This window comes from Dipodomys merriami, unplaced genomic scaffold, assembly GCF_024711535.1.
Source record: "Dipodomys merriami isolate MVZ:Mamm:240054 unplaced genomic scaffold, mDipMer1.0.p SCAF_307, whole genome shotgun sequence".
NCBI classification, from domain to species: Eukaryota; Metazoa; Chordata; class Mammalia; order Rodentia; family Heteromyidae; genus Dipodomys; species Dipodomys merriami.
Window position 1 is genome coordinate 20050 of NW_027204571.1, and position 26679 is coordinate 46728.

At 45.7% G+C, this 26679-nt stretch overlaps 2 protein-coding genes across 5 annotated transcripts in view; one reads left to right on the forward strand and one right to left on the reverse strand.

The window, feature by feature from the left end:
• Positions 1-14251, reverse strand: part of LOC138840908 (acyl-CoA dehydrogenase family member 10-like) — a 32491-nt gene extending 18240 nt beyond the window's left edge. For 3 of the 4 annotated variants that reach the window (XM_070041310.1, XM_070041309.1, XM_070041307.1), the window contains exons 1-7: positions 14149-14251; positions 12051-12168; positions 10022-10221; positions 7635-7783; positions 3256-3450; positions 1129-1287; positions 191-350 (exon numbers count right to left, since the gene is read on the reverse strand). In XM_070041310.1, the coding sequence (XP_069897411.1) occupies positions 191-350; positions 1129-1287; positions 3256-3450; positions 7635-7783; positions 10022-10208 (850 nt within the window). In that variant the 5' untranslated portion in view covers positions 10209-10221; positions 12051-12168; positions 14149-14251. The other variant, XM_070041308.1, reaches the window with a different exon arrangement.
• Positions 14252-14288: 37 nt separating this feature from the next.
• LOC138840910 (BRCA1-associated protein) overlaps positions 14289-26679 on the forward strand; it is a 30616-nt gene continuing 18225 nt past the window's right edge. Inside the window, exons 1-5 of the mRNA XM_070041311.1 lie at positions 14289-14549; positions 17517-17678; positions 18935-19130; positions 20483-20672; positions 25709-25822. Of these exons, the coding sequence (XP_069897412.1) occupies positions 14468-14549; positions 17517-17678; positions 18935-19130; positions 20483-20672; positions 25709-25822 (744 nt within the window). The 5' untranslated portion in view covers positions 14289-14467. The remainder of the gene's footprint in view (positions 14550-17516; positions 17679-18934; positions 19131-20482; positions 20673-25708; positions 25823-26679) is intronic.

Sequence of the window (26679 nt, forward strand, 5' to 3'; positions counted from 1 at the left end):
TAAAGGAGAAAGAAGAAGGGGGAAAAGGAAAGACACAAAAAGGAAAGGGAAAGAGAAAGGAGCTTGCTACTTTCCCCACACAAAACTGCAAGCAGGGCTCTTCTCTGCCCGTCCACCAGGGGTTGAAAGTGAGCAGCAGCCTGGAAGCCTGGCTGCGCACAGGGCCACAAAACCCCGCGGCCTTCCATACCTGGGCCTCCGCTCCCCAGCAAGTTCTTGAGGTACGTCTGCAAGGCATCTTTTGGAATTTCCATATTCTTCCTCACAGGACGTGTGTTGGGAATGCCCATGCGCAATGGAAAACCCAGAAGAGCTTCCAGTTCCTTCACTGCAGTCTCTGGGTCGTCGACCTGGTTTGGAAGAGAATCTCAACCTCATGGGGGTGAGCCCTGTCCGTCTTCACCTGTCTCTCCCAGAGCCGATCCTCAGGGAGAAACACCCAAGGAGTCAGTCCTCTGAGGAAGGCTCTAGAGCCAGCACACTCAACTAATGAGGAAACAGATTCTGTTCTGTTTGACTCTCTTTAATGTAATTCCTAACCACTCTCAACTTCCTACATGCACAGAAGAGTGCTGCTTAAAAGCTTACAATAAGCCGGGCATAGTGGTGCATACCTGTAATCGCAGGGGCATCCACACTGGCCTGAGCTATGTAGGGAGACCCTGTCTAAGAGTTCAGAAGACATTTCGTGCCAAGAGAGCAGATGACTGGGACACAGCATTGGCTCTGTCCCTCCAGCAACTCAGCTTAACCATACAAATCCAAATGTAAAAAGGCTAGCCAGAGAGCCCTCGCACAGGGCTGGGCCAGGGCGGGGGGGAGGGGGGGGGAAGGGAGGGGAGCAGGGCAGCCTGTGTGCCTGGCAGCCCCTGGCTCCCATCATAGAAAAGCCTGGCTTAGTCTGGATGCCTGGCAGCTCTTTACTCCAGCGGCCTTCTTTGTACACAGCAGCTTTGCTGCCCGCTGAAACGCAAGGAGCGGGTCATGCTGGTTTCCTCACTGTATAACAATGAGGTGGGGAAAGCTCTGAAAGTAACCTACAGCTACAAATGTAAGAGGACCCCCCCCAGGGATGCTTGCACTAAGTCCTGGTGTCTGGCCGGGGGTTCAAAGCACAGTGCCTCTTACTTTGATGGTATGAATGCCCAGGCTGGCAGCTGCTTTCAGATTTGGTCCCAGGTCATCCAGGAAGATGGAGTCAGAGGGCTGCAGGCCGAGGCGCTGCAGACACAGCTGGTACAACCTGGGGTCCGGCTTACAGATGCCTTCCACACAGGACTCCACCACCTAGGGAGGAGAGCGGGCCCCTAAAGGAAGAGCTCTGACATGCTTCTTGAGATAAAGCGCAGAACGTGGGCACGTGAGTTTTATTGAAATATGTAACTTAAAAGTGTACTGTACTAGCTGGGCATGGTGGTGTACATCTATAATCCCAGACTTGGGAGGCTGAAGCAGTAGGATTGTGAGTTCAAGGCCAGACTGTGCTATCTAGTGAGACCTTGTCTTAAATCTCAAACCGCTCACAGTGCTGTGATATAAAATGGCGCTGTTTTCTTTTTGCCAGTCATGGGGTCAGAACTCTGGGCCTGGGCACTGTCCCTGAGCTCTTCAGCTCAAGGCTAGCACTCTACCACTTGAGCCACAGTGCCACTTCTGGCCTTTTCTGCTTATGTGGTGCTGAGGAATCGAACCCAGGGCCTCATGCATGTAAGGCAAGTGCTCTACCACTGAGCCTCCTTCCCAGCCCCGGCGCTGTTTTCTTAAGCTGGGAAATTCAGGGCTACAAACCGAGGGACAAACATGGGTTCTATATTGGACACTGTGGCCACACAAACACTTTCCTCACTGTCTGCATGTCGGCACTTCATCCTGTCACCCACGATGGTGACGTCGAGCAGAAGTGAAGCTGCAAAGGGGACATGCCACCTCCTAGAAGCACACCTAATGCCTCTCCCAGAATGGAAAGAAACAGATGGTGCTGTGAAGTTACATGTCAAATACTTAAGTTGCCAGAGAAATTCCCTCTGGTGTGTTCCAGAGGACATAACTCTTGGCTGGACAGTGATAGGGTTCCCATCTTCCCTGTAGAAGGCCCTGGAAACCCTCTTGCCATTGTGGGCTTTGCATCCCCTAGAGGGTCAATCCTATTTATGTAAGACATAAATAGACATCTACACAAAGCCAGATGTGTCTAAATTATGTCATAAACATTAAAGGACACGTGTACCAAATTATGGTGCAGGAATTAGCACCACAAAAACAGGGCAATCAGGTTGGTCTTGATAAAAGAGGGCTTTGGGGAAGACTGGTCAGAGGGCAAAGCAGGGAAGGAAAGGATGCAGGGGACCAACATGCCAGAAGTACTTCATATGTACGTATGAAAACAGAACAATAAAAGCCATAAAACATAAAAATTGTTTTTAAAAAAGGAGCCATACCTGTAGTCTATACCTATAATCCTAGCTACTCAGGAGGCTGAGATCTGAGGATCAAGGCTCAAAGCCAGCCCAAGCAGGAAAGTTTGTGAGACTCTTATCTCCAATTAAGCACCAGAAAAGCTGGAAACGGAGGTGTGACTCAAGTAATAGAAAGCTAGCCTTGAGGAAAAAAAAAAAAAAGCCCAGGCCCTGAGTTCAAGGCCCAGAACCAGCACCAAAAAAAGAAGAAAATAAAAGATGAAAGGGCCGGGCACTGGTGGCTCACATCTGTAATCCTAGCTACTCAGGAGGCTGAGATCTGAGGATCGCGGTTCAAAGCCAGCCCGGGCAGGAGAGACCGTGAGACTCCTATCTCCAATAAACCACCAGAAAACCGGAAGTGGCACTGTAGCTCAAGTGGTAGAGCGCTCGCCTTGAGCTGAAGAGCTGAGGGACAGCTCCCAGGCCCAGAGTTCAAGCCCCACGACCGACAAAAAAAAAAAAAAAAAAAAGATGAAAGGGTAGATACAAAAGAATAATTGAGATGAATTTGATCAAAGTATATTGTTTGCATGTGTAGAAATAAAACAATGTGCAATCAATGCACACTATTAGAAAATAAACAGAAATAAAACCTAAATAAATGAATGATTCTAGTTGGTCTTAGGAAAGGTCAGAGAACCCTTTCAGATGTGTGGGCTGAGTTATCACTGTAAAAGCTCCACTTCAACCCAACACCTATCTCAGTCAAATCTAAGAGCTGCACACAAGCAGCATTCAATGTTACATCCTGGGGTGAGTGTGAGACCCTGTTTCCACAGCCTTCCCCTCAGCTTACCACATCAAACTGTTTCCGGTCCAGGGGCAAAAAGCTTTTCCCATTGGAGAGATAAAAATTATTGCTCAAGACTGCGGTCTGAAGGCCTTTGGCCCGGATCTGAGAAATGGCCTCGGTCATCACTGGGAACGGCCTTGCCATCTGCTTGCTGGTCATCAGAGAGAAGAACGAGTCCACCGGCACAGTGGTCTTTGACTGCAGACACAAAACGGGAGGAGCCCTGATGAGCTTCAATCCATGACCCTCGGCTCCTCACCTATACGCTGAATTCCACCTGTGATTTTTTAAAATTTCTGGTTAGTTGTGGGGATTGAACTCAGGGCCTGGGCACTGTCCCTGAGCTCTTTTGCTCAAGGCAAGTGCTCTACCACTTTGAGCCACAGTGCCACTTCCAGTTTTATGGTGGTTCTTTGGAGGTAAGGCTAGATCTGAAAGCAACACTTGGACAAGCCTCCTAAGAAGCAAGGATTACAGGTGTGAGGGGAGTTCTGTTTATTTGGTTGTTTTTTGAAACAGTCTCACTATGTTGCCCAGAGTAGCCCCAAACAGGCAGCTCAAAGGATCCCCCTGTTTAGGCTCCTGTGTAGCTACAACTACAAGTGTGTGCCATTGTGCCTGGCTACAAGGCACCAGTAGCTTACACCCATAATCCTAGCTCCTCAGCAGGCTCAGATCAGAGGATTGCAGTTCAAAGCCAGATTGGGTAGGAAAGTCTATGAGATTCTTTTTTTTTTTTTTTGTCAGTCATGGGGCTTGAACTCTGGGCTTGGGCTGTCCCTGTGCTCTTCAGCTCAAGGTGAGCGTTCTACCACTTGAACCACTTCCGATTTTCTAGTGGTTTATTGGAGATAAAGAGGCTCACGGATTTTGCTGCCCGGGCTGGCTTTGAACCATGATCCTCAGGTCTCAGCCTCCTGAGTAGCTAGGATTACAGGCGTGAGCCACTGGCACCCGGCTCCAGGAGATTCTTATATCCAATTAACCACCAGAAAAAGCCAGAAGTGGAGCTGTGGCTCAAGTGGTAGAACATTAGCCGTGAGCTGAGCCTAGGCCATGGAGCAGTACAAAAAAAAAGAAAAAAACAAAATAACAGACTAGAATCCAGATATGATGGTACAAACCTATCATCTCAGTACTAGTGAGATGGAGGCAGAATCATGAGTTCAAGGTCAATCTGCTACATGGTAAGACTGTTTCAAAAACCCCACAAAGTTACAATGATTAGAGAATATCAATACTGCAGTTACTCTGCTTATGGATTGACAGTTTAGAAAAGAAAAAAGCCAGAACATCACAAGAAGATATATTAAACTTTAAAAGTATATTAAGCAGAAGTAATTTATTTTTAATGATCTAGAAGACAAGCATTTGATGATTTTATATTGCCTTTACTTAGCATCCCCATTATAAACTATAGTTGTATTGACTTTTTTTGGTGCTAAGGATTGAACCCAGGGCCTCATGCATGCTAGGTAAGTGCTCTGCCACTGAGCTACAGCCCAATGTTCTTGTTTTTAATTTCAACCTCGGCACCAAAATCAGTCAATGCATCAAAATCTGCAAAGTCCAGACAAATGCCTAAATATCATAATGGCTTTACAGAAATATAATTGACATAGCAATCTGCCAATCTGAAGTGTACTAGTCTGTGGTTTTTAATATGAACACATTATTGTGCAACCACATAATTATTGAACACTTTTACTACCCTACACCCAATGCCCTAAGTCCAAGAAACCACTAATCCTTTTTCATCCTTTTGTTATTGGTGGTGCTACTAGGTTTAGAACTCAGAGCCCTGCCCTTGTTAGGCTAGACAGGTGAAATCGCTCACACCTGTAAATCCTCACCACCCAAGAGACAGAAACAAGGTCAGTTCATGCAAAAAGAAAAGAGATGGGCTGGGAATGTGTCTTAGTGGTAGAGTGCTTGCCTACCATGCATGAAGCCCTAGGTTCAAGTCCTAAGTACCACATAAGCAGAAAAAGCCAGAAGTGGTGCTGTGGCTCAAATGATAGAGTGCTAGCCTTGAACAGAAGAAGCTCAGAGATAGAGCCCAGGCCCTGAGTTGAAGACCCAGGACTGGTTTAAAAAAAAAGTTCAAGAGACTCCTCTCAACTAGTAAAAAGCTGGGCATAATGTTATGTACCTGTCACCCCAACTATATGGGAAGAGTATATAGGAGGACTATGATCCAGGCTGGGCTAGGCAGAAAGCAAGACCATAACAAAAGCAAGCCAGGCCAGGTGGCTTATAGCTGTAATTATAGCTAATCAGACTAAGATCTAGAAGATGGCAGTTCAAGGCCAGCCCAGGCAGAAAAGTCCATGAGACTCCATCTCTAAGATAACCAGCAAAACACAGGGCTAGAGGTATGGCTCAAATGATAGTACATCAGCCACACAAGGGAAAGCCCCTGAGTTCAAACCCCACTAACACTCCCCCCCCAAAAAAAAGGAAAGAAAAAAAATCTACTTTCCTTTTTTTATTTTTTAAAAAGTTTTTTTTTGTTATTATAAAGGTGATGTACCCAGGGGTTACAGCTACACAAGTCAAGTAAAGAGTACATTTCTTTTTGGACAATGTCACCCCTTCCCTGGCTCTCCCAGTTTTTCCCTTCCATCCCACCCACAAGTTGTATAGTTCTTTTTCAACATAGTGTCCAGTGATACCACTGTTGGATTTGTTCACTATTTGTCCCTCCATTCCTGTACCCAAAGACATATAAATGAACAGAACAAAAAGGAAAGAAAACAAAAACAGCAAAAAAGAAAAAGCCTCTTGTTTCCATTTCCTGGAGTTCATTTTGATAAATGGAATTTTGTATGATCAGATGCACGTAGGCATTGTGCCTTCGTGTTCCTCTCCTAAGAGTGTCCTCCTCTGTAACCACATTGTGTGTGAAGGCCTACAGTCCTGTATAATTTATCATGTCTCAGTGTATTTTAGATCTAGCTTTTGCATATGAGAGAAAACATGCACTGTTTTGTCTCTCTGAGCTTAACATGATTTGTTCTAGATCCATCTATTTCCTTGTAAATAACATATTCTTTCTAATGGCTGTGTAAAATTCCATTGTGTTTAGGTACCACATTTTTTTTTTTTTGATCCACTCATCTATTGTGAGGCTTCTGGGCTGTTTGTACAACTTAAGCTATTGTGAATAATACAGCAGTGGACATGGATGTGCAGGTGTCTTTAGTGTATCCTGGCTTGTGATGTTCTGGGTAGATGCCCAGCAGTGGTATGGCCAGATTATAGGGAAAAACCTATATTTAGTTTTTGAAGAACCCCCAGACTACTGTCCAGTGTGGTTATACCAGTTTTACAGCCCAACCAACAGTGCAACATTTACTGTTGCTTGAATTCACAATGATGGCCAGTCTAACTTGGTGAGATGCAATCTTAGGGTTGTTTTGGTTTGCATTTCCTTTATGGCCAGGGCTGATGAGCATTTCTTCATGTGTTTCTTTGCCATTCTTACCTCCTCTTCTGGGAAGTCTCTCCTTAGCTCCTTTGCCCAATTTTAAAGATTTTTTTATTAGTATATATTATAATTTACTTTCTGTATCTATAGATTTGAGTATGCTGGAAATGCTCAATTAGAATTGTGACACACACCATAATTTCTTTTTTTTTTTTTTTTGGGTCCGGTCGTGGGGCCTGAACTCTGGGCCTGGGCGCTGTCCCTCAGCTCTTCAACTCAAGGCTCGCGCTCTACCACTTGAGCCACACCGCCACTTCCGGCTTTTTTCTTTTTGCTTATGTGGTGCTGAGGAATCAAACCCAGGGCCTCAGGCATGCAAGGCAAGCGCTCTACCACTGAGCCACCTTCCCAGCCCTCACACCATAATTTCTGACTGGCTTCTTCACTCAGCTTCATGATTTTCAGATGAACTACTTCACTTAGGTACTCTTTTTAATTGTGGGAAGTGTAGATAACATAAATTTTACCATTTTGACAATTTTTAAGTGATATTAAGTCACACTTTTGTAGGACCATCTGTCCACACCACAGAAATTTTCTATTACATTTTAAATTATATTTTAGTAGAGTTATGTGAAGGTTATGTGAGTTAGCAGAAATAAGAGCTTAGCATGAGGGCAATGATCAATATTTCTATTGATTTCATAAGCTTGGGAATCAAAGCCATTATGCAGATGGCTCCTGTTTCAATACCTGCAGATGGCTTTGAGGAAAGAACATTTTTATTTATTCATGTATAAAGTTGAGTGCCTAGGGAGGGGGATAAATAGCTTAGATCATATAATGGGTTATTGGGGTTTCATTTTATTTTCAAGCTAATCAACAGGGTGGAGTGTTACATTAAAAGGCAAAAAAGGCAAATATGGAAACAGAAAATATCTTTATTACTTACTATTTCAGAGCAAACTCTCCCAAATTCTTGTAAGAAATCGTTGGTTTTTATTTCTCCTCTCATAAATCTCATCCAGATCCCATTCTCACCGTCTTTGACAAAGGCCTTCAGTATAGTTCCAGGAGGGATTTGGTTCCGAACCTCCCATTCTTATCGGAAGTAAAACATCCAAAAGTGAGATACATCCCCACATAGCTGGGACTCAGGGGCTGGGAGAATTTCTTTTTTTTTTTTTTTTTGGCTGGGAGAATTTCTATGCCAGGTCCTATGGCACCATGGTGATGCCCACACAGGGGTCACTGGGGATTCAGAGGAATATATGACGTACAAACTCAACCTGAGCCCTCTGAAGGAGAGCTTCTACTTTGTATGATGGAGAGAATAAGCCAGTGAGCATCAGGCCTTACACTGGCTTCAGGCAATGACAGGCTACACCAATGACATGAGGTCACTCAGTCAGCCCTGGCACATAAGGAGCTTCCTGAGGGACTGTGCCTGATTCTGACCACCTCCTCCTCCTCCCTTGATGTTGTAAGCTACGGTAATCTTTTATGGCAGCGCAGCACTGTGCCACGTGGCACACAGGGCTGCTCTCCTTGTGAAATAAATAAGGTGATTTCTATGCACAAGACTAAAGTAGTTCACAGACCTGATTCTGGGAATATCTGGACATTATTATATCTAATTTTTTGTACAGACTGAGGTTTTTATTTTTTCATTATAATACAGTTGCTGAGCCTTTATATGTGTTATATATAAAATTCATATATATATATATATATAAACATACATACTCATATTTTTTTTTTGGGGGGGGGGCCAGTACTAGGGCCTGAACTCAGGCGCTGTCCCTGAGCTTCTTTTGCTCAAGGCTAGCACTCTACCACTTGAGCCACAGCGCCACTTCTGCTTCTTTTATGTGGTACTGAGGAATGGAATCCAGAGCTTCACGCATGCTAGGCAGGTACTCTACCACTAAGTGATACTCCCAGGACCATAATTATATTTCTAGGATGTAATTTGTTTTTTGTACAGGTACTGAGACTTGAACTCAGGTCTTCACGGAACTCAGGGCCTCAAATTCTCACTTGACTTTTTTGCTCAAAGCTATCTGTCTACTACTTGAACCGAACCACAGCTCCACCTCTGGCTTTTTACTGGTTAACTGGAGATAAAGAGTCTCATGGATTTTTCAGCCTGGGCTGGCTTGGAACCTGGTACCAAAATGAATCCAGTGCACTGGACTGATAAAGGGAGAGCCACGGAGCAGAGTTTGATGGGGTGTCTTAGGCAGCAGGCGTAGGGGAAAGGAAAGATCATAGTCTTGTGTTCCTGGGGGAGTTCACTCAGCATTTAAGATTCTAGAAGTAAGCTGGGCACCAGTGGCTGACACCTGTAATCCTAGCCAAGATCGGAGGATCTGGGTTCAAAGCCAGCCCAGGCAGGAAAGTCCATGAGACTCTTATCTCCAATAAACCACTAGAAAACTAGAAGTAGCACTGTGGCTCAAGTGGTAGAGCACTGGCCTTGAGCTGAAGAGTGCAGGAACAGCGCCCAAACACAGAGTTAAAAAAAAAAAAAAAAAAGGGATTGACTGACCAAAAAAAAAAAAAAAAAGGATTCTAGAAGTAGGGGCTAGGAAGGTGGCTTAGTGGTAGAGTGCTAGCCTTGAGCAAAAGAAGCTCAGGGACAGTGCCCAGGCTCTCAGTTCAAGCCCTAGGACTGGTTAAAAAAAAAAATTCTAGAGGTAAGCTAGGTTCCAGTGGCTCATGCCTACAATCCTACCTACTCAAGAGTCTGAGATCTAAGGATTTAGGTTCAAAGCCAGCCTAGGCAGGAAAGTCCATGAGACTCTTATCTTCAATTAATCACATACACACAAAAAAGCTGAGCTGTGGCTCAAGTGATAAAGCATTTGCCTTGGGCTGAAAATGGTCAAAGAAATCACCCAGGCCCTAAGATCAAGCCCAGGACCAAAAAAAAAAAAGCTTCTAGAAGTAGTCCTGTTCCTAGAGTAAAGTGCTTAAACACAAGAATCACCACACATAAACACATTCTCATCTACTGAGAATATGGGTTGAGACAAGCCTTCTCTGGGCTAAATAGGGCTTCCTATGAACTATTTCATTTAACTCGCCCCAAGTCCCATGCTAAGTCACACGATTAACTTATTACTATAATATAAATTGCTATTTCATGGTGAGGAACTAAGACAGAGAAACTAACTTTTCCAAGACGAAGTGGTGCTTGGAATTTGATTCAGGGCCAGAGTACTACCCATTGGGGTGCACTGCTGCCCAAGATCCCTTCTCTGTCTTCCTATCACCCTCTGTTCTCTTCTTCCCACCCCTGGTCTCCAAAAGAGGAAGAAGAAAGAAAGAACTCACCAGCAGCCACTTTCCCTGGAGAGGGAATGAGAACTCCGCCCATGTCAAAAATCACCGCTCGGTAGGTACCGCACCCCAAATGTTTCCATCGGTGGGCTTCCTGCTGCCTGCACTGGACGTGTCTCGGGACAGCTGCCCTCCGTGCACACTGGAGACGGGAGGGCCAGCAAAGCCGCCTTATGTACATAGTGATTTCGAGGCTGCCAGGAAGAAGGACACAGGGCACAGCTTGGCCGCACCATCTCCATCCAGGCTTCCATCCTGAGGCCTGGGGGAGGAGGGGAGGAACTGGACACCAACTATCACACTCCTCATTCACCTCCGTGCCTCCTCCCTCTCTACCTTAGTCACCAAGTGGGGATTCTGTGCAGTCTGTTCTTCCCCTTGGAAATTGCTAACTACCCCCCTTCCTCCTCTCCTGCTGCCATCTCCATCCTCAGATCCCAGCTGGTCTCCTGCTTCTTGGAAAACCACCCTCCAATTCCTTCCTTATTCACTGGCCAAAGGCATTGAGCAAAACTGCAAATCTGGTCCCACCTTAATCCATTTAAAAGCTCCCATGGAAGCAAGGCCTGGTGGCACATGGAGGTCATTCTAGCTGGTCAGGAGTCTAAGACAGCAGGACCTAAAGTTCCAGCCAGCATGGACACATTAACAAAATTTAAAAGGACCAGGGCTGATCACTGGTGGCTCACATCTGTAATCCTAGCTATTGAGGAGGCTGAGAGCTGAGGACATGGTTCAAAGCCAACCTGGGCAGGATAAAGTCCCCGTGAAACTTACCTCCACCACTCACAAAACCAAAACCAGAAGTGGAGTTGTGGCTCAAAGTGGTCAAGCACTAGCTTTGAGCAAAAGAGCTCAGGGACAGCACCCAAGCCCCCTACAACTGACCCCCACCCCCCCCCAAAAAAAAAACGGGCTGGAAAGGTGGCTCAGTGGTAGAGTACTTGCCTCACCTACACAAGGCCCTGGATGCACCACATAAACAGAAAAAAAGTCGGAAGTGGTGCTGTGGCTCAAGTGGTCAGGCGCTAGCCTTGAGCTGAAGAGCTGAGGAACAGTGCCCAGGCCCTGAGTTCAGCCCTCACGACAAACCAAAAGAAGACAAAAAAAAAAAAAAAAAAACATGATATCCTCCTGTGTCTTTGTAAAGGCTGTGCCCTTGATCTGGAATGCTGCTCTTGCTGCCTGCCTAAGTCTAAATGCTCCTTGGAGACATGTAGCTTCATTTCTTCATGAAGCCTCTAAAGAAAAAAACATGGGAAGAACTCTTTTCTTAAGATGATGCTTTGTCTTGAACTCCTGGACTCAAATGATCATCCTACCTTAGCCTCCCAAGGAGTTGGGACTATAGACATATGCCACTCCAACCAGCTAAGAATCTTCAGTAGTAAATTTTGAAAATGATATGATGTTACTTCTTGGGTAATTGGAAATGTGTTGAGTTTGGGAGTGATTTGGGGGGAAAAAAGGCTGGAAGGTTGATAGGCCTTTTCAAAGATTATTAGAAATTAATTTAAATCCAAGCCTAATGGCTCACACCTGTGATCTAGCTACTCAGGTGGCTGAGATCTGAGGATCCTGGTCCAAAGACAAGCCAAGGCAGGAAGGTGTAAGATTTGTATCTCTAACTATTAAAGAGCCAGAAGTGGAGCTGTGACTCAAATGGTAGAGCACCAGCATTGAGCTAAGAAAGCTAAGGGATAATACCCAGGCTGAGTTCAAGCCCCAGTTCTGGCAAAAACAAAACAAAACAAAACACCACACGATAGGCCTGTAAAAGTTCTATACATTTTGTGTGAGGAAGAGCTGAAAAAATATTTGAGTCCCAAAGGGCCAAGTTTAAAGTACCTTTCTGAGGCCAGTTCTTCCCACACTCCTACTAATGGACACATGACACGTGAGGCAAGTCATGCTCTTCAGATCAGGAGAGTCCTGGACCTCCCCTCCCCCCAGGCCTCAGAACCTGCTGTGCTTGGCACATTTCTGGGCTTTATCTGCCTAGTGAGTTGCCATTGACATTTACCTCACAGCCTTGCCTTTTTATCTGCTCTAATAGAAGTCTTCTTTTTCTTTTCCCAGGCAGATTGAGACAATTTTCACTTCTCTTGCTCCTTCTTCATACCTTCAGTAGATCCCTTACCCTATTACAGAAAACATTGTATCTGCTCCTTTCATGGTAAGACAAGCTTATCACTATATATATATATATATATATATATATACACACACACACACATAATTATACTGCTATTATTAAGGTGTTATGTGAAGGGGTCGCTATTTCATAAATCAGACAATGAGGCAAGGCTTATGCTACTCACATTCACATACATCTATTCCCTGAGGCTCAGTGGTTTCTAGACCCAGAGCCTGTGCTCAGCACATGGGCTGAAGGGATGAATAACGTGGATAACATCAGACAATAAGAGCTGGGCTGTAATCCCAGCAGTCAGGAGGAGGAGGCAGGAGGATCTAGAGTTCCAGGTCAGAGTGGGGGAGGGAGGGAAGAAGAAAGAAAAGAGGAAGAAAATGGGGACAAGCTGAAGACTTGCATAGGAGTTGGCAGCCACAAAAAAAAAAAAGTCCTTTGTCCATTTCTGGCTAACAAATCTAGTTTTCTAGCTCTCTAGTGCATGCATCTCCTGTGACTTCTGCTGGCCAATGAGAATAATCAGTTTAGAATAATGCATAATTCCTATCCATATTGAGAAGGTTTAGTAAAGAGATTTAAGGATTTTGTCCATTTACTGAGATCCTGGGCACATTACTCTCCCTGTACCTAAGCTACCTTCTCTACAAGGTGGAGACAAAGTATCTCATAGTTTGTGTTCTCATTGCTTAAGATAAAGTATGTAAAACATTCTAGTTAGTACCTAATACGTGAGTAAATGGGAAAGGAGTGTGTCTCAGTGGAAGAATATGTACTCAGTGTGCTCAAGACCCTAGAGAGGCCAGCACCAGCAAAACATGTTACACACTACTTTAAAAGTTCATATGTCTCAAGGCATATGCCTATACTAGGTTGTGTATGACTAATGCACTTTTTATTCTCAACAGAGGGTGCTTTGGGCTCCAAGGAATATTTGACAATATCTGCACACGGTTTGAGTAATTACCACTGGATGAAAGTGCCACTGGCATTTAATGTGTCACAGGGCACATCCTCAACCCTCAAAAAATTATCAGGGCTCAAAAAATGTCAATGGTACAAAGGTTGAGCCACTCAGTAGCAAAGTATGCGGCATGTTTACATAGAATGCAGTCACAAGCTATATTTCTGCACATATTTCTGCTCATGATACACACATGTCCATGCTGTCCTCCGACACACCCTGTGTATCATTACAGCATGTACCCAGAATAGCATTCTGTCTTGTACTTGCAATACCAGCCTGTGGCTGTTACTGTCTTTCTGGTGCTGGAGACTGGATTCAGGGTCTTGTGCATGCTCGTGCTAAGCTACAGTCTAGGTGTTGATGCTTTGAGACAGGGGTCTAGGTAGCCCAGAATCTTGAACCTGACTTCCTGCCCCCCAGCCTCTAGAATGCTTATGGTCAGTATCTACGTGGTAACGGCCGTCTGGCAGAGTGGAAATAACGCCATCGCCTTCCATACGCAGCCACTGCATCTCCACAACCACCAGATAACCATGCAGCGGCCAGTTCACGATCGCGCAGGCGGAGATGAAGGTCGACTCCACAAGGGCAGACACCGTGTTTACTCGATTCGCCACGGTACCCCAACAGTGTGCACCCCACGTCTAGGCGCTCAGTTGAACGTCGGTGGAACCGCGGGGACAGGGCGCCGATCTGTTCCGGGCACTGCGCTCTCGGCCTGGCCGTCGCCGTCCCTCAGCCGACTCCCCACGGGTGCTCCGAGGAGCAACTTGGCCCCGGCCTCGGCCTGGCCCCCCGGCCCCGGCCTGGCCCCCCGGCCTCGGCGTCCCGCTCGGGAAGCGGGCCGGGCACCACCACCCTCCCGTGTCGGAGCCGTAACTGCGGGAACAGCGCGGGACCCGCGAGCATTCCCGAGGCTTGGCGAAGCCGTCAGCCGCGGCGGGCTGAGGCCGCGGCCTCGCGGACAGGCAGAGGTTAATAATCCCAGCGCGGGCGCAAACCCACCGCTCGGCCCGCGGAGCCCAGGACTCGTCCTTTCCCGGCCGACCTCGCGGCGTTCCGGTCGGACGGCGCACGCGCGGCCCCGCCTTACCCCCGCGCGCATGCGTGACCTCGCGGGTCAGCGACGGAGGCCGGGAGGCGGAAGTGGAGGTTGTTGTGGCTCCGCGAGCTGCGGGAAGGCTGCGGCTGCTGCTGCTGAAGCAGCGGCGGCGGCGGCGCTGAGGCGGTGGCGGCGCAGCCGGCCCCGGGCCGCTCGGCCTCTCGGCTCGCCTCCCAGCCTCAGCTGAGCCCGCCGGGGCCCGCGCCGGCCAGCGCCCACCCTATGAGTGTGTCACTGGTAGTCATCCGACTGGAGCTCGCGGAGCCCTCGCCAGTCCCTGCCGACTTCGGCTTCAGCGCCGCGGGTGAGTGCCGCTCCGCCGGCCCACTCCGGAGCCGCGGCCGGGGCCTCGCGGGCCGGGGCCTCGGGCCGGACCCGGACGGGCCTCGCGGGGGGCGGGGGGCGGGGGCTTTGGCCTCAGGCCGAGGTGGGAACGGGGTGGGGGCCAGGAGGCCCGTCCGCCCCTCCGCGGCCTGGAGGACGTGCTGTCCGCCAAGCCCAGCCCACCGCCGGCCGTTGGCGTCCCACGTGAGGGTCGGGCTGTGGGGCGGACGCGCCGACGGCGTCGCCCCCGTCCCTGTCCCCCTTCGCACCGGCGCACGTCGGGGCGTCCCAGAACAATAATCGTAATAGCAGTCGCGGGCATCACGCGCTGCCTCTACCCCGCGCCGACCTCCGTGGGGCAGTAGCTTTTTTCTTTCTTTTGTGTGTGTGTGTGTGTGCCAGTGTGCCAGTCTGGGGTTTGAACTCAGGGCCTAGGCGCCGTCCTTGAGCTTTTCCACTCAAGGCTGGCGTTCTACCATTTGAGCCACAGCTCTATTTCCGGCCTTCTGGGTGGTTAATTGACGATGAGTCTTTGTAATCCTAGTTACTCAGGAGGCTGAGGTCCAGGGATCGCGAGTCCATGCCTGCTCTGGTAGTTAAGCTCCTGGGACTCTTGTCGCTGAAATTTGTCTGCCCAGCAAGGCTGGCTTGGAACCGCTGTCTTCCGACCCTGCTTCCTGAGTAGCTAAGATTACAAGGCATGAGCAACTGCTCTCCACCCCCGACAGTGCATTATCTTTAAAGATCGCTGCAGCATCTTGGGTGGGAGATGGATAGGGGAGTGTCTTGTATACTTCGGGAAACCCAGGCCTAGGCAAGAAGCTATTTGCCCCAGAGAGCTGGTAGGTTTGGTGAAACTGGGATTCTGACTCAGCTGGCTTGGGTCTGAGCAACACCAGCCAGGCAACTTCTCAGCAAGGAAAAGGGCTCATTTTCTTTTCCTTGGTCCCTCTGAAATTACCAAGGAATAACTAATTCAAGAGATATTTATGGGATGCACCACACCTGCTGGAGCTTTCCTTGTGTATAGAATTTGACATGGTCTCTGCTTTGCTGGACCAGCAGTTCAATGGGGAGGCAGGTGAATTAAGTACAGAGTAAGGGTAAGGTTGCACTGTGCTTTCTTGTGAAAGAAAGGAGACAGCGTCGAGGAAACTTAACGAGATCAGAGTGGCTGGGGTGGGAATGGGTGCTGTTATGGACACTTCTTTAAGTATGTGCACTTTGGAGCTGCAAATTAAGGCTAAACATGATTTTCTTTTTGTTTTTTTCCTTTTTTGTGTGTGTCAGTCGTGAGGCTTGAACTCTGGGCTTGAGCGCTGTCCCTGTGCTCTTAAGCTCAAGATGAGCACTCTACCACTTGAGCTATAGCACCACTTCCGGTTTTCTAATGGTTTATTGGAGATAAGAATCTCACGGACTTTGCTGCCCCAGCTGGCTTTGAACCATGATCCTCAGATCTCAGCCTCCTGAGTAGCTAGGATGACAGGCGTGAGCCACTGGCGCCCAGCTAAACATGATTTTCTTATGTGTTTGGCACCATGTTGCCTAGGCTGGTCACCACTGAGTATGAGTTCAGTGAGGTTTATGAGCATCTTTCAAGGGTTCCAAGGTTCCCCTCAGTTTTGAAAGTAAACTAAATTGACATCTACATGGGTCAGTTATAGAATCATTCAACAAATTCTAGTGGTATCTGGAAGACACAAGCTGGTCTGTATTCTGACAGCTGTTATGATATGAAGGGTATTTTAGTCACGTCTGGATTCCTTTTTTTGTTTTATGTGTTCCATTAATTTTAAACAAAGCATAGATTCTCATAGTTTGATTCATAGAGTGAAGATAACCCAGGATTTTTGTTGTTTGTGGTGGTGGTGTTCATGGCCATTGAACAGGGCATTCACTTCTGGTTTTTGAGTGGTTTATTGGAGGTGGGGGGGGGGGCTGAGAATGTGCTTAGTGGTACAGTGTTTGCCTAGCATGCATGAAGCCCTGGGTTCTATTAGTATCAGTATATTCTATTAGTATATCAGTATCACATACACAGAAAAAAAGCCAGAAATGGCGTTGTGGCTCAAGTGGTAGAGTGCTAGCCTTGAGCAAAAGAAACTCAGATACAGAGCCTAGTCCCTGAGTCAAGCCTCAGTACTAACACCCCCCCACCCCCCACCTGCCAAAAAAAATAGAGTCTCATGAGAACTTGCCTGGCCTGGCTGGCTTTGAACTGTGATCAGATCTCAGACTAGCTTTACAGGTGTGAGCCACCAGTATCCAGGATGTTTAGGACTATGACTTGTAAAGGGTTTCTATTAACGAACAAACTACCTTAAGCTTAGATTTCACACCAGGGTCTCAGTTTCTCAGGTATTACCCATATGTTAGTTTACTCATAATCACTGTAGAAACTTTTTTTTTTTTTTTTTTTGGTCAGTCATGGGACTTGAACTCTGGGCCTGGGCAGTGTGCCTCAGCTCTTCAGCTCAAGACTAGCGCTCTACCACTTGAACCACAGCACCACTTCCAGTTCTCTGGTGGTGGTTTGGAGATAAGAATCTCACGGACTTTCCTGCCCAGGCTGGCTTTGAACTGTGATCCTCAGATCTCAGCCCTCCGAGTATCTGGGATTATAGGCGTGAGCCACTAGCTACTGGCCACTGTAGAAAACTTTTAGATTCTTTTGGTCATATTGGAGTTTGAACTCAGGAATTTCATTTTTCAGGCAAGCTTCAGCCTGATTAATGTGAAAGCATATGATTTAACAGCCTGCATTTCTCAGTTTATTGTACTGACTGTTGATTGTTTGTTGAGGGTACTGTGAAAGTCCCAGAGGTGTATCATTTATGAGGGTAAAGGGACCATCAGAGAGAAAAAGGAAACGCATCTACAGGTAAATTGAAAATGGAGAGGAACTTGTTTTATTATCGGTATTAATGATTCATGTGTTCTTTAGCTGGGGAAATGTCTGATGAAGAGATCAAAAAGAAGACATTGGCTTCAGCTGTAGCTTGTTTAGAAGGGAAGTCACCCGGGGAGAAAGCAGCTATCATTCATCAGCACCTTGGCCGTCGGGAAATGACAGATGTGATCATTGAAACCATGAAGGCAAACCCAGGTATGCCGTGGAAAACCCTGGATCCTTTGTTGTAATGTGACTTTATTTTGTTGTTGTTGTTTTTTCGTTTTTCATTTTTTGTTTTTTTGTTGGTTGTGGGGTTTGAACTCTGGGTCTGGGCACTGTCCCTCCACTCTTCAGCTCAAGGCTAGTGCTCTACCACTTGAGCCATAGCACTACTTCCGGTTTTCTGGTGGTTTATTGGAGATAAGAGTTTCACAGACTTTCCTGCCTAGGCTGGCTTTGAACTGCAGTCCCCAGATCTCAGCCTCCTGAGCAGCTAGGATTACAGGCGCGAGCCACCGGAGCCCGGCTTGTGAAATGTTTTATACATACTTGGTAAGGCCAAGATGTTGACCTCTATTATACTTTTACCTTTCTCTGCCTGTGTTCTTTTTTTTTTTTTTTTTTTTTGGGTCCGGTCGTGGGGCCTGAACTCTGGGCCTGGGCGCTGTCCCTCAGCTCTTCAGCTCAAGGCTAGCACTCTACCACTTGAGCCACAGCACCACTTCCGGCTTTTTTCTTTTTGCTTATGTGGTGCTGAGGAATCGAACCCAGGGCCTCAGGCATGCAAGGCAAGCACTCTACCACTGAGCTACCTTCCCAGCCCCTCTGCCTGTGTTCTTTATGTTAGGTTATTAAACCTAAAGCCAGGCATGGTGACTCAAGCCTGTAGACCAAGACTCTTATCTCCAATTAATCACAGAAAAATCCAGAAGTGGCACAGTAGCTTAAGTGGTAGAATGCTAGTCTTGGGAAAAATGAGCCCAGGGACAGCACCCAGGCCCAGAGTTCAAGCCCAAGCCCAGGAAAAAGAAAAATTGATTAGTCGTACCACACTGGATTTGCTGCTTTAGCTGGTGGGAGAGAACTTTTTTCCACTTAAGTCCAGCAGATCATGAAATGCATCTTCTGCCAGCTCATTCCAGCTGAGGTGGAGGGAATGTGCTGCCTCTTGAGCAGGTGTGTGGGCAGAGCTTGTAGGTCTGGACTTTAATAGCCCTGTCCCACTTAGGAAATGAGATGGAAGATGCCTGCCTGTATTGTAGCACTGCTGGATGTAAGAGCTGACCTGGATATGGGATATGGGATAAAGAGAACTTTAAAGTTGGGATACCACCAACATGGCTGTTCTTTGAATATTGTTTTTGATGTGGCATGTTACAGTTTTCCCATACTTTGTTCTGACTTGAACTCGTAACCTAATTAAAGTCCTTCAGCATGTTTCTAATCTGTTGATTTTTGATTTGTGAAAGATGAGCTAAAAGATACAATGGAAGAAAAGTCTTCAGACGTATCCCCAACTGCACAGAGAAGCCGAGATCAAAGTAAAGAATGCTTAAATACAGCTCCTGATTCCCCATCCAAACAGCTTCCAGACCAGATTTCATTCTTCAGTGGAAATCCTTCCGTTGAAATAGTTCATGGTATTATGCACCTATACAAGACGAAGTAAGAAAAACTTTTTCTCCTTCTGGGTTGGTCTGTGTTGTTTGTGTTTTGCATTTGGGCAGAGAAACTCTCTTGGTCTTGTTGGTTGGGTGTGGGGTGGGGGGTGGGCAGGGAGCCAGGGACGGGGACAAGGACGGGTAGTTGGAGTTTCAGAGAGACAGTTCTTTCATAGATTGTGTATTACGGAATTCTTAGATGTTTTACATTTCCTTGACCTTGTGAATGTGTCAAACCTTTCCCTTATAGAAGAAACATGTAGATGTACTTAAGATAATGCCTAGGAAATGTTCTCTAAGCAGGTAGGCATGGCATTGATTAGTGAATTGAAGGGAAGAGTGATAAAGCAAGGAAAGGAAATGCTCCACAGCATCATTGTGGTCTCAGGTTCCACCAAATCTTCACTAAAGTAAGGGAGGTCAGTTAACTAGTTGTATTTTGATTGTTTATTTTTATCCTTTTCTGGACACCCAAGGAAAGGAAGCATTTGGCTAGGTATTCTGCAAGCTAGGATATCAGCTCCTTGGATAATTGGTAGCTGATGTTCAAAGGCTATCCTTGTCCTTGTCTGTTTGCCAGGTCCCTCCTGGGAAAACAGTGACTATTCAAGCAACCATTTTGGCTCATAGCTCTCAAGTGAGCTTGCAGTATTTCAAAAGCTAGTTGCCTCGTGGAGGTGTGGCTAATCTGTTCTAACCCAGTAACAGTTGCTGTTACCTTTAGTCATATCCTCAAGGTTTAGAATTGTCTTGCAGATTTAGATTTAGAGTCTCTTTGCTTCTAGACCTTTTAAGAGATGTCACTAGCTAGAGTTGTATTTCTAACTTACCCAACAAGAGATTATGATTCAAAAATTAAGAGAAGGGCTAGGAAGGTGGCTCAGTGGTAGAGCGCTTGCTTCGCATGCACAAGGCCCTGAGTTTTATTCCTCAGCACCACATAAACAGAAAAAGCCAGAAGTGGCGCTGTGGCCCAAGTGGTAGAGCACTAGCCTTGAGCTGAAGAGCTGAGGGACAGTGCCAGGCCCAGAGTTCAAGCCTCATGACCGACAAAAAAGAGGAAAAAAATTGTGAATTTGCTCATGCAAATTCATTACCCCAATGAGCCTTTAACTAAAGACAGAAAATTCTTGTGGGGATATATAATATGGAATATTTCAAAGCTTGCCTTAAAATCTACTGCAGGTATATGTAAGGGATTTTACATTCACTCATCTAGTTTAAGCTGTTCAAGTTGATTTGTGCGATATGACAAGTTTTTTTTTCCTGTTATTGGGCATAAGAGTTGTCTGATTAGTGTTATCTGAACTAACCACGCCTCATCTATTGAAGACAGTCTAATTATTGTCTCATTAGTAAGATGACCTCCTTAAAAGAAGATGTGAGGCGCAGTGCCATGCTGTGTATTCTCACAGTCCCTGCTACAATGACCAGTCATGACCTTATGAAGTTTGTCGCCCCATTTAATGAAGTAATTGAACAAATGAAAATCATCAGAGACTCTACTCCAAATCAATATATGGTGCTGATAAAGTTTAGTGCACAGGTAAAAGTTAAGATCTTAAAAATCTCTTTGCCACAGAAACTGTTTATAAACTGTGTGATATTAGCTATGTGTGATTGACATTTTGCACCTAAGGCTCTTGACATACATATCTTCTAAGGGACTGTTGCTGTAACTGTATCTCCCAATTTGTGGAAGTACAGTTATAGGTCGTACCCATGACTTTCCATGCAGCCGAGTAGGTATGGGTCCAGGGGCTAGTTTTCTCATCCAATGGTCTCTAGTGCAGTGAGGCAGTAGTTTCCAGACTTGGAGTTGATACCATCACATTATTTGCCATCACTCCTTCTTTCACAAGGTGCTCTTTGACACATTTAGAAAAATAAAATCCTTTTTGGGCAGGCACTGGTGGCTCCTGTCTGCAGTCTTAGCTATTCAAGAAGGCTAAGCTCTGAAGTTCACAGTTCCAGACCAGTCCTTGAGGGCAGACAAATCTGAGTTAACCAGCAGAAAGCTAGAAGTCAAGTGTGGCTCAAGTGGTAGAACACCAGCCTTGAGCAAAAAAGCACCCAGGCCTTGAGCTGAGTTCAAGCCCCAGTACTGGCACAAAAATATCCTTTAAAAAAAAATTGTGATAGTAGAAGGAATTTTCTTTTTAACATTTCTTGGAGGGCTGGGAAGATGGCTCAGTGGTAGAGCGCTTGCCTTGCATGCATGAGGCCCTGGGTTCGATTCCTCAGCACCACATAAGCAAAAAGAAAAAAGCCGGAAGTGGCGCTGTTGCTCAAGTGGTAGAGCGCTATCCTTGAGCTGAAGAGCTGAGGGACAGCGCCCAGACCCAGAGTCACAAACAGACCAAAAAAAAAAAGATACATTTCTTGGAGTGTTAGGGATGCTTGACAGGTCAGATTGGAAACCAGTAGAATTAACAGCCAGAACCACTGGTAAATAGATGATGTTTTAGGTTTAGTTGTGTTGTTGTTATTTTTAAGTAATTGTTACTAAGGTGTTATACCAGAGGGGTTACGATTGGATGTCAGGTAATGAATACATACATTTCTTTTTGTGGACAATGACACCCCTTCCTTTGCTTTCCCCTAGTTTCCCCCACCCATCCCTGCCTATAAGTTATAGGTCATTTTCCACATAGTACATACTGAATAGTATGATTGTATTTACTCACCCTTCCTTCCTCGCTTTCTATATTCCCCCTAAAAAAAAAAATCAAAAACACCATCACCACAACCAACAACAGTAACAACAACAACAACAAAAAAAACATGTTGCACTGGTGGCTCAGGCCTATAATCCTAGCTACACACAGGAGGCTGAGATCTGAGGATTGCCATTCAAAGCCAGCCTGGATACAAATGTCCATGAGTCTTATCTCTAATTAACTGCCAGAAACACTGGAAATTGCGCTATGACTGAAAGTGGTCGTGTACTAACCTTGAGCAAAGAAGCTCAGGGACAGCACCCAGCTCCTGAGTTCAAGCCTCATGACCAATAAGGAAAAAGAACAATAACAAATACAACATGTTTCCATGTTAATAAATGTATTTTAAATGTTCAGAGAAGTTACGCTTTTGCTTCTCTCCCCTAAGGATATCCTCCTTAAGTCTGTTTGTGTGTGAATGCCTAGAGTCCTTGTTTTAGTTTTTGAAAGTGTCTATGTGTTGTTGTAGACACTTTTTGATACTGTTCACTCCATTTCATTTCCTACATTAGACTCCTCAGTCCTCCAGTGGGGTTTTACTTAACCCATTCCTATGAGCATGTATGCTTATCACATATAAGAATAAGATAGTGGGATCAGGAGAAAATGAGGAAAGAGGTGACACTTTTCAAAAACAAATATATTCATTACCTGAATTAAACAACTTGCCAGTCACTAAGTGGTTGTATCTGTAGGGACATTGCTATTACCTTTCTAGCCAGCCACAGAACCCTCTGGGTGAAATGCAGTGGTGACTCAAAGCCTGATTGCTCTCTTCTTCACTGATAGCTCCTGAGTTGATAGTATTGGCGCCATCAGTGGACACATGGAGGAAATGAAAAGAAATTAGAATCAGATTGTATTTGTACCCGTTTTTTTCTATGCCCCAGATGTGCTCCTTTTTTGTACCCTTTTTTTTTTTTTTTTTTTTTTTTTTGGTCAGTCATGGGGCTTGAACTTTGGGCCTGAGCACTGTCCCTCAGCTTTTCAGCTTAAGGCTAGTGCTCTACCACTTGAGCCACAGCGCTACTTCCTTTTTTATTCTTTTTTTTTTGGTACCCTTTTTTGAGAAGCTAAATATGTCTTTGACCCTGACATTAAAGGAGTCTAGATCATAACTAATTTGTCTTTTTCTGAGTTCAGGCACAAGGAGAAAACAACTGTTCAGTTTCTTTAAGTTTTAGCTACATGTAATATAAACATTAAAAGTTACTGATTTGTCCTGTACAGTTGGTTTCAAGCTTTTATTCTATTTTGACATGAGATGAAGCAGGAACTATATGTGCTTTGTTCTCTTTCTAGAGTTGAGCATAGCGCCTAGCACATAGTAGGTGCTAAGAAAATATGCTGCAAGTGAAGCTGCATTCTGATGCTGAGATTTTAAATTGGAAACCTCAGTTGTTTGTAGATGTTGTCTTTTTTTAAGTACATTTGTGCTGAGTATGATGGTGCATGCCTATAATCCTAGAACTGGACTTAGAGGCAAGCCTCTAACTACATAGCAAGACCATGTCTTAAAACATAAATACAGGGGCTGGGAAGGTGGCTCAGTGGTAGAGTGCTTGCCTTGCATGCATGAGGCCCTGGGTTCGATTCCTCAGCACTACATAAGCAGAAAAAGCCAGAAGTGGCATTCGGCTCAAGTGGTAGAGCGCTAGCCTTGAGCTGAAGAGCTCAAGCTCAGGAACAGTGTTCAAGCTCCATGACCAACAATATATATATATAGAGAGAGAGAGAGAAAGAAAGACAGCAAGACAGCGACAGTGCATGTGCCCCCGGCACCAGTGACTCACACATGTATCCTAGATACTTAGGAGGCTGAGAATCACAGTTCAGAGTCAGCCCAGGCAGAAAAGTCCATGAGACTTTAATGACCAGAAAATGGGAAGTGGCACTATGGCTCAAGTGGTAGAGCACTAGCCTTGAGCCGAAGAGCTGAAGGACAGTGCCCAGGCCCAGAGTTCAAGCCCCATGACTAACCAAAAATAAAGACCAGGTGCCAGTGGCTCACATCTGTAATCCTAGCTACTCAGGAGGCTGTTACCTGAGGATTGTGGTTCAGAACAAGCCTAAGCAGAAAAGTCCATGAGACTCTTTTATTTTTTGCTGGTACTGGAGCTTGAACTCAGGGCCTGGGCACTGTCCTTGAGCCTCTCTGTGCTCAAGGCTAGCACTCTACTACCTGAACCACAGTGCCACTTCTGGCTTTTTCTGTGTACGTGGTATTGAAGAATTGAACCCAGAGCTTCATGCATGCTAGGCAAGCACTCTACCACTAAGCCACATTCCCAGCCCCTCCATGAGCTTCTTACCTCCAATTAACCACCAAAAAGCTCTAAAATTGTGACTCAAGTGGCAGAGTACTAGTGTTGAGCAAAGAAGTTCAAAGATAGCACACAGGCCCCAAGTTCAAGCTCCAGGACACACACACAAACACATACAACACTACCTTTATTTACTGCAGATCAACAACTGTTCCAAGAAAATGATTTTTCAGGTGTTGAGTAGGTTTGGTCTCTTGCCTTTCTCTTCTCGTGATGATGCTTGGTCACTTGGTAAACATCTCCAGAGCTCTGCTCCAGAGGGGTTTGCCTTTCCTTGCATTATAGCCAGCGCCTGCTGGTGCTGCAGGCCTGAAGTGCTGATCTGAGCCTGACTTGCGGGTTGGTTTCCTTGGCATGTCAATCCAGTAGCATCTCAGTGAAAAGCCGTTGCTCTGTAGGTTGCTTCTTCTTATTTTAAAAAATGTGTATTCCAGCAACCTGCTGTACATAGCCCTGTAGTATAACCAGTGCATGGATTATTTCCTTCAGGCATGTGAAAACCTCTCCACCCCTCACCTGCAGAACTGCTCATCCTTCCTCAGAGGTTTAACATAGCTCACTTGGTCACGTTAAGAGCATATAAATAACTAAATCCATGTGGAATTACCTCACTGGATACTCAAGAAGCTTACAGTGGCTGAGACTCAGAACCCTGTGAGAGTGGCCAATCAGGACTCCCTGCCTGGCTCAGCCTGGAATGTCTTGGTAGAGGACGGCAGTACAGTGGTCTCTTTGAAAATCCTCAGTCACCCCAAGCAGCTTGTTCCCATTGATAGGGCTTGTCCATGTGAGAGTGATGCAGACAAGCTGTGGCTTTGCTGCAGAAGCTAACTGAGTTTAAAACTGAAACCATCTGTCTGTAGCTTTCTAAGTCCTTGCTTATAAATGGGCATGTGTCTTTGCAGGTGTACCTGCAGTGCTTCGTGTCTTAAAGGTTGGTTGTCTGGTTGTCTTAGATCTCTTGATCTTCACTGTGAGTTTTGCTTCTGCTACTAGACTGTCCTGAGGGGATCCTCACCCAGTTCCCCTATGTTACTACTCCCACTTGGTTTAGTGAAGAGGAGTTGGTTTTTCATCCCATACCAGTCCTTTGGTTTCTTTTTTTTTTTTTGTTTTTTTAACACAGATGCTGACATTTTTATAAAATAAATTCTCTCCATACAAATCATTTGTGATTTGAGTCCAGGCTTTGCAGAAGTATTTTCTCATCTGTAAGTGCTGACTGGATGGGAAAAAGGATCAAGATAAATGTATATGGCTGGTAGACTAGTATGTGTTAGCTGCCTACGTGTGGCACTCCTGTACCTTCTGGCAGTTCGTGGCTCAGGAAACAGTCAGGACATAGAATATGGACCTTCAGAGTTCAGTCAGTTTACCAGCTTGCTGCAGGACATATTACTTCTAGTGATTGTTTTTTCTTCTAAGTATAGATTTCTTAAATGGATGAGAAGAATAGCAGAGGTCATGCATCTTAAATATGAAGCATATTTTCGGTATATCTGTCTTAATTTTTTCCTTTTTCCCATTTGTATATACAGGCTGATGCAGACAGTTTTTATATGGCATGTAATGGCCGCCAGTTTAACTCCATAGAAGATGACGTTTGCCAGCTGGTCTATGTGGAAAGAGCCGAAGTACTGAAATCTGAAGACGTAAGTACAAGGATGCCTGTGATGGGTTGTAAATGTAGACTATGGGTACAACATTGGATGCTGAGATAGCATGAAAAGGTCCAGAAAGGAATACCATAGATATAGAAAGTAGGTGTATAGTTGTTACCAGGGAGCTGGAAGAAAGCAAGAAGGGACAGTAATTTGCTAACAAGTAGAAGTTTTCTTTTTCCTTTTTTCCCAGTTCCAGGGCTTAAACTCAGGTCCTGGACACTGTCCTGAGCTTTTGTGCTAAAGGCTAACTCGCTACCACTTAAGCCAAGGCTCTACTTCTGGCTTTTTTGATGAATAAGAGTCTTACAGGGCTGGGAAGGTGGCTCAGTGGTAGAGTGCTTGCCTTGCATGCATGAGGCCCTGGGTTCGATTCCTCAGCACCACATATGCAGAAAAAGCCGCAAGTGGCGTTTTGGCTCAAGTGGTAGAGCGCTAGCCTTGAACTGAAGAGCTGAGGGACAGCACCCAGGCCCAGAGTTCAGCCCCACAACTGGCAAAAAAAAAAAAAAAACAAAAAACAAGAGTCTTACAGACTTTTCTCCCGGGTTGACTCCAAACTGTGATCCTCAGATCTCAGCCTCCTGTGTAGCTAGGATTATAGGTGTGAGCTACCTGTTCTCGCCTACCTTTTTTTTTTTTTTATTAGCTCACATTAGTTATACGTAGGGGGATATTGTTACATTTCCACATGCTTATAGTATGTTCCAATCAATCCTACTCTATTACTGTGTCACCCCACACCAAATTTGGTTTTGCTCACCATTGTTCCTCTCAGTTGCTGTGTGGCACACCCAGCAAGGATTCGATAAGTATGTGCTAAATGCACAAAGAAATAACATCAGCAG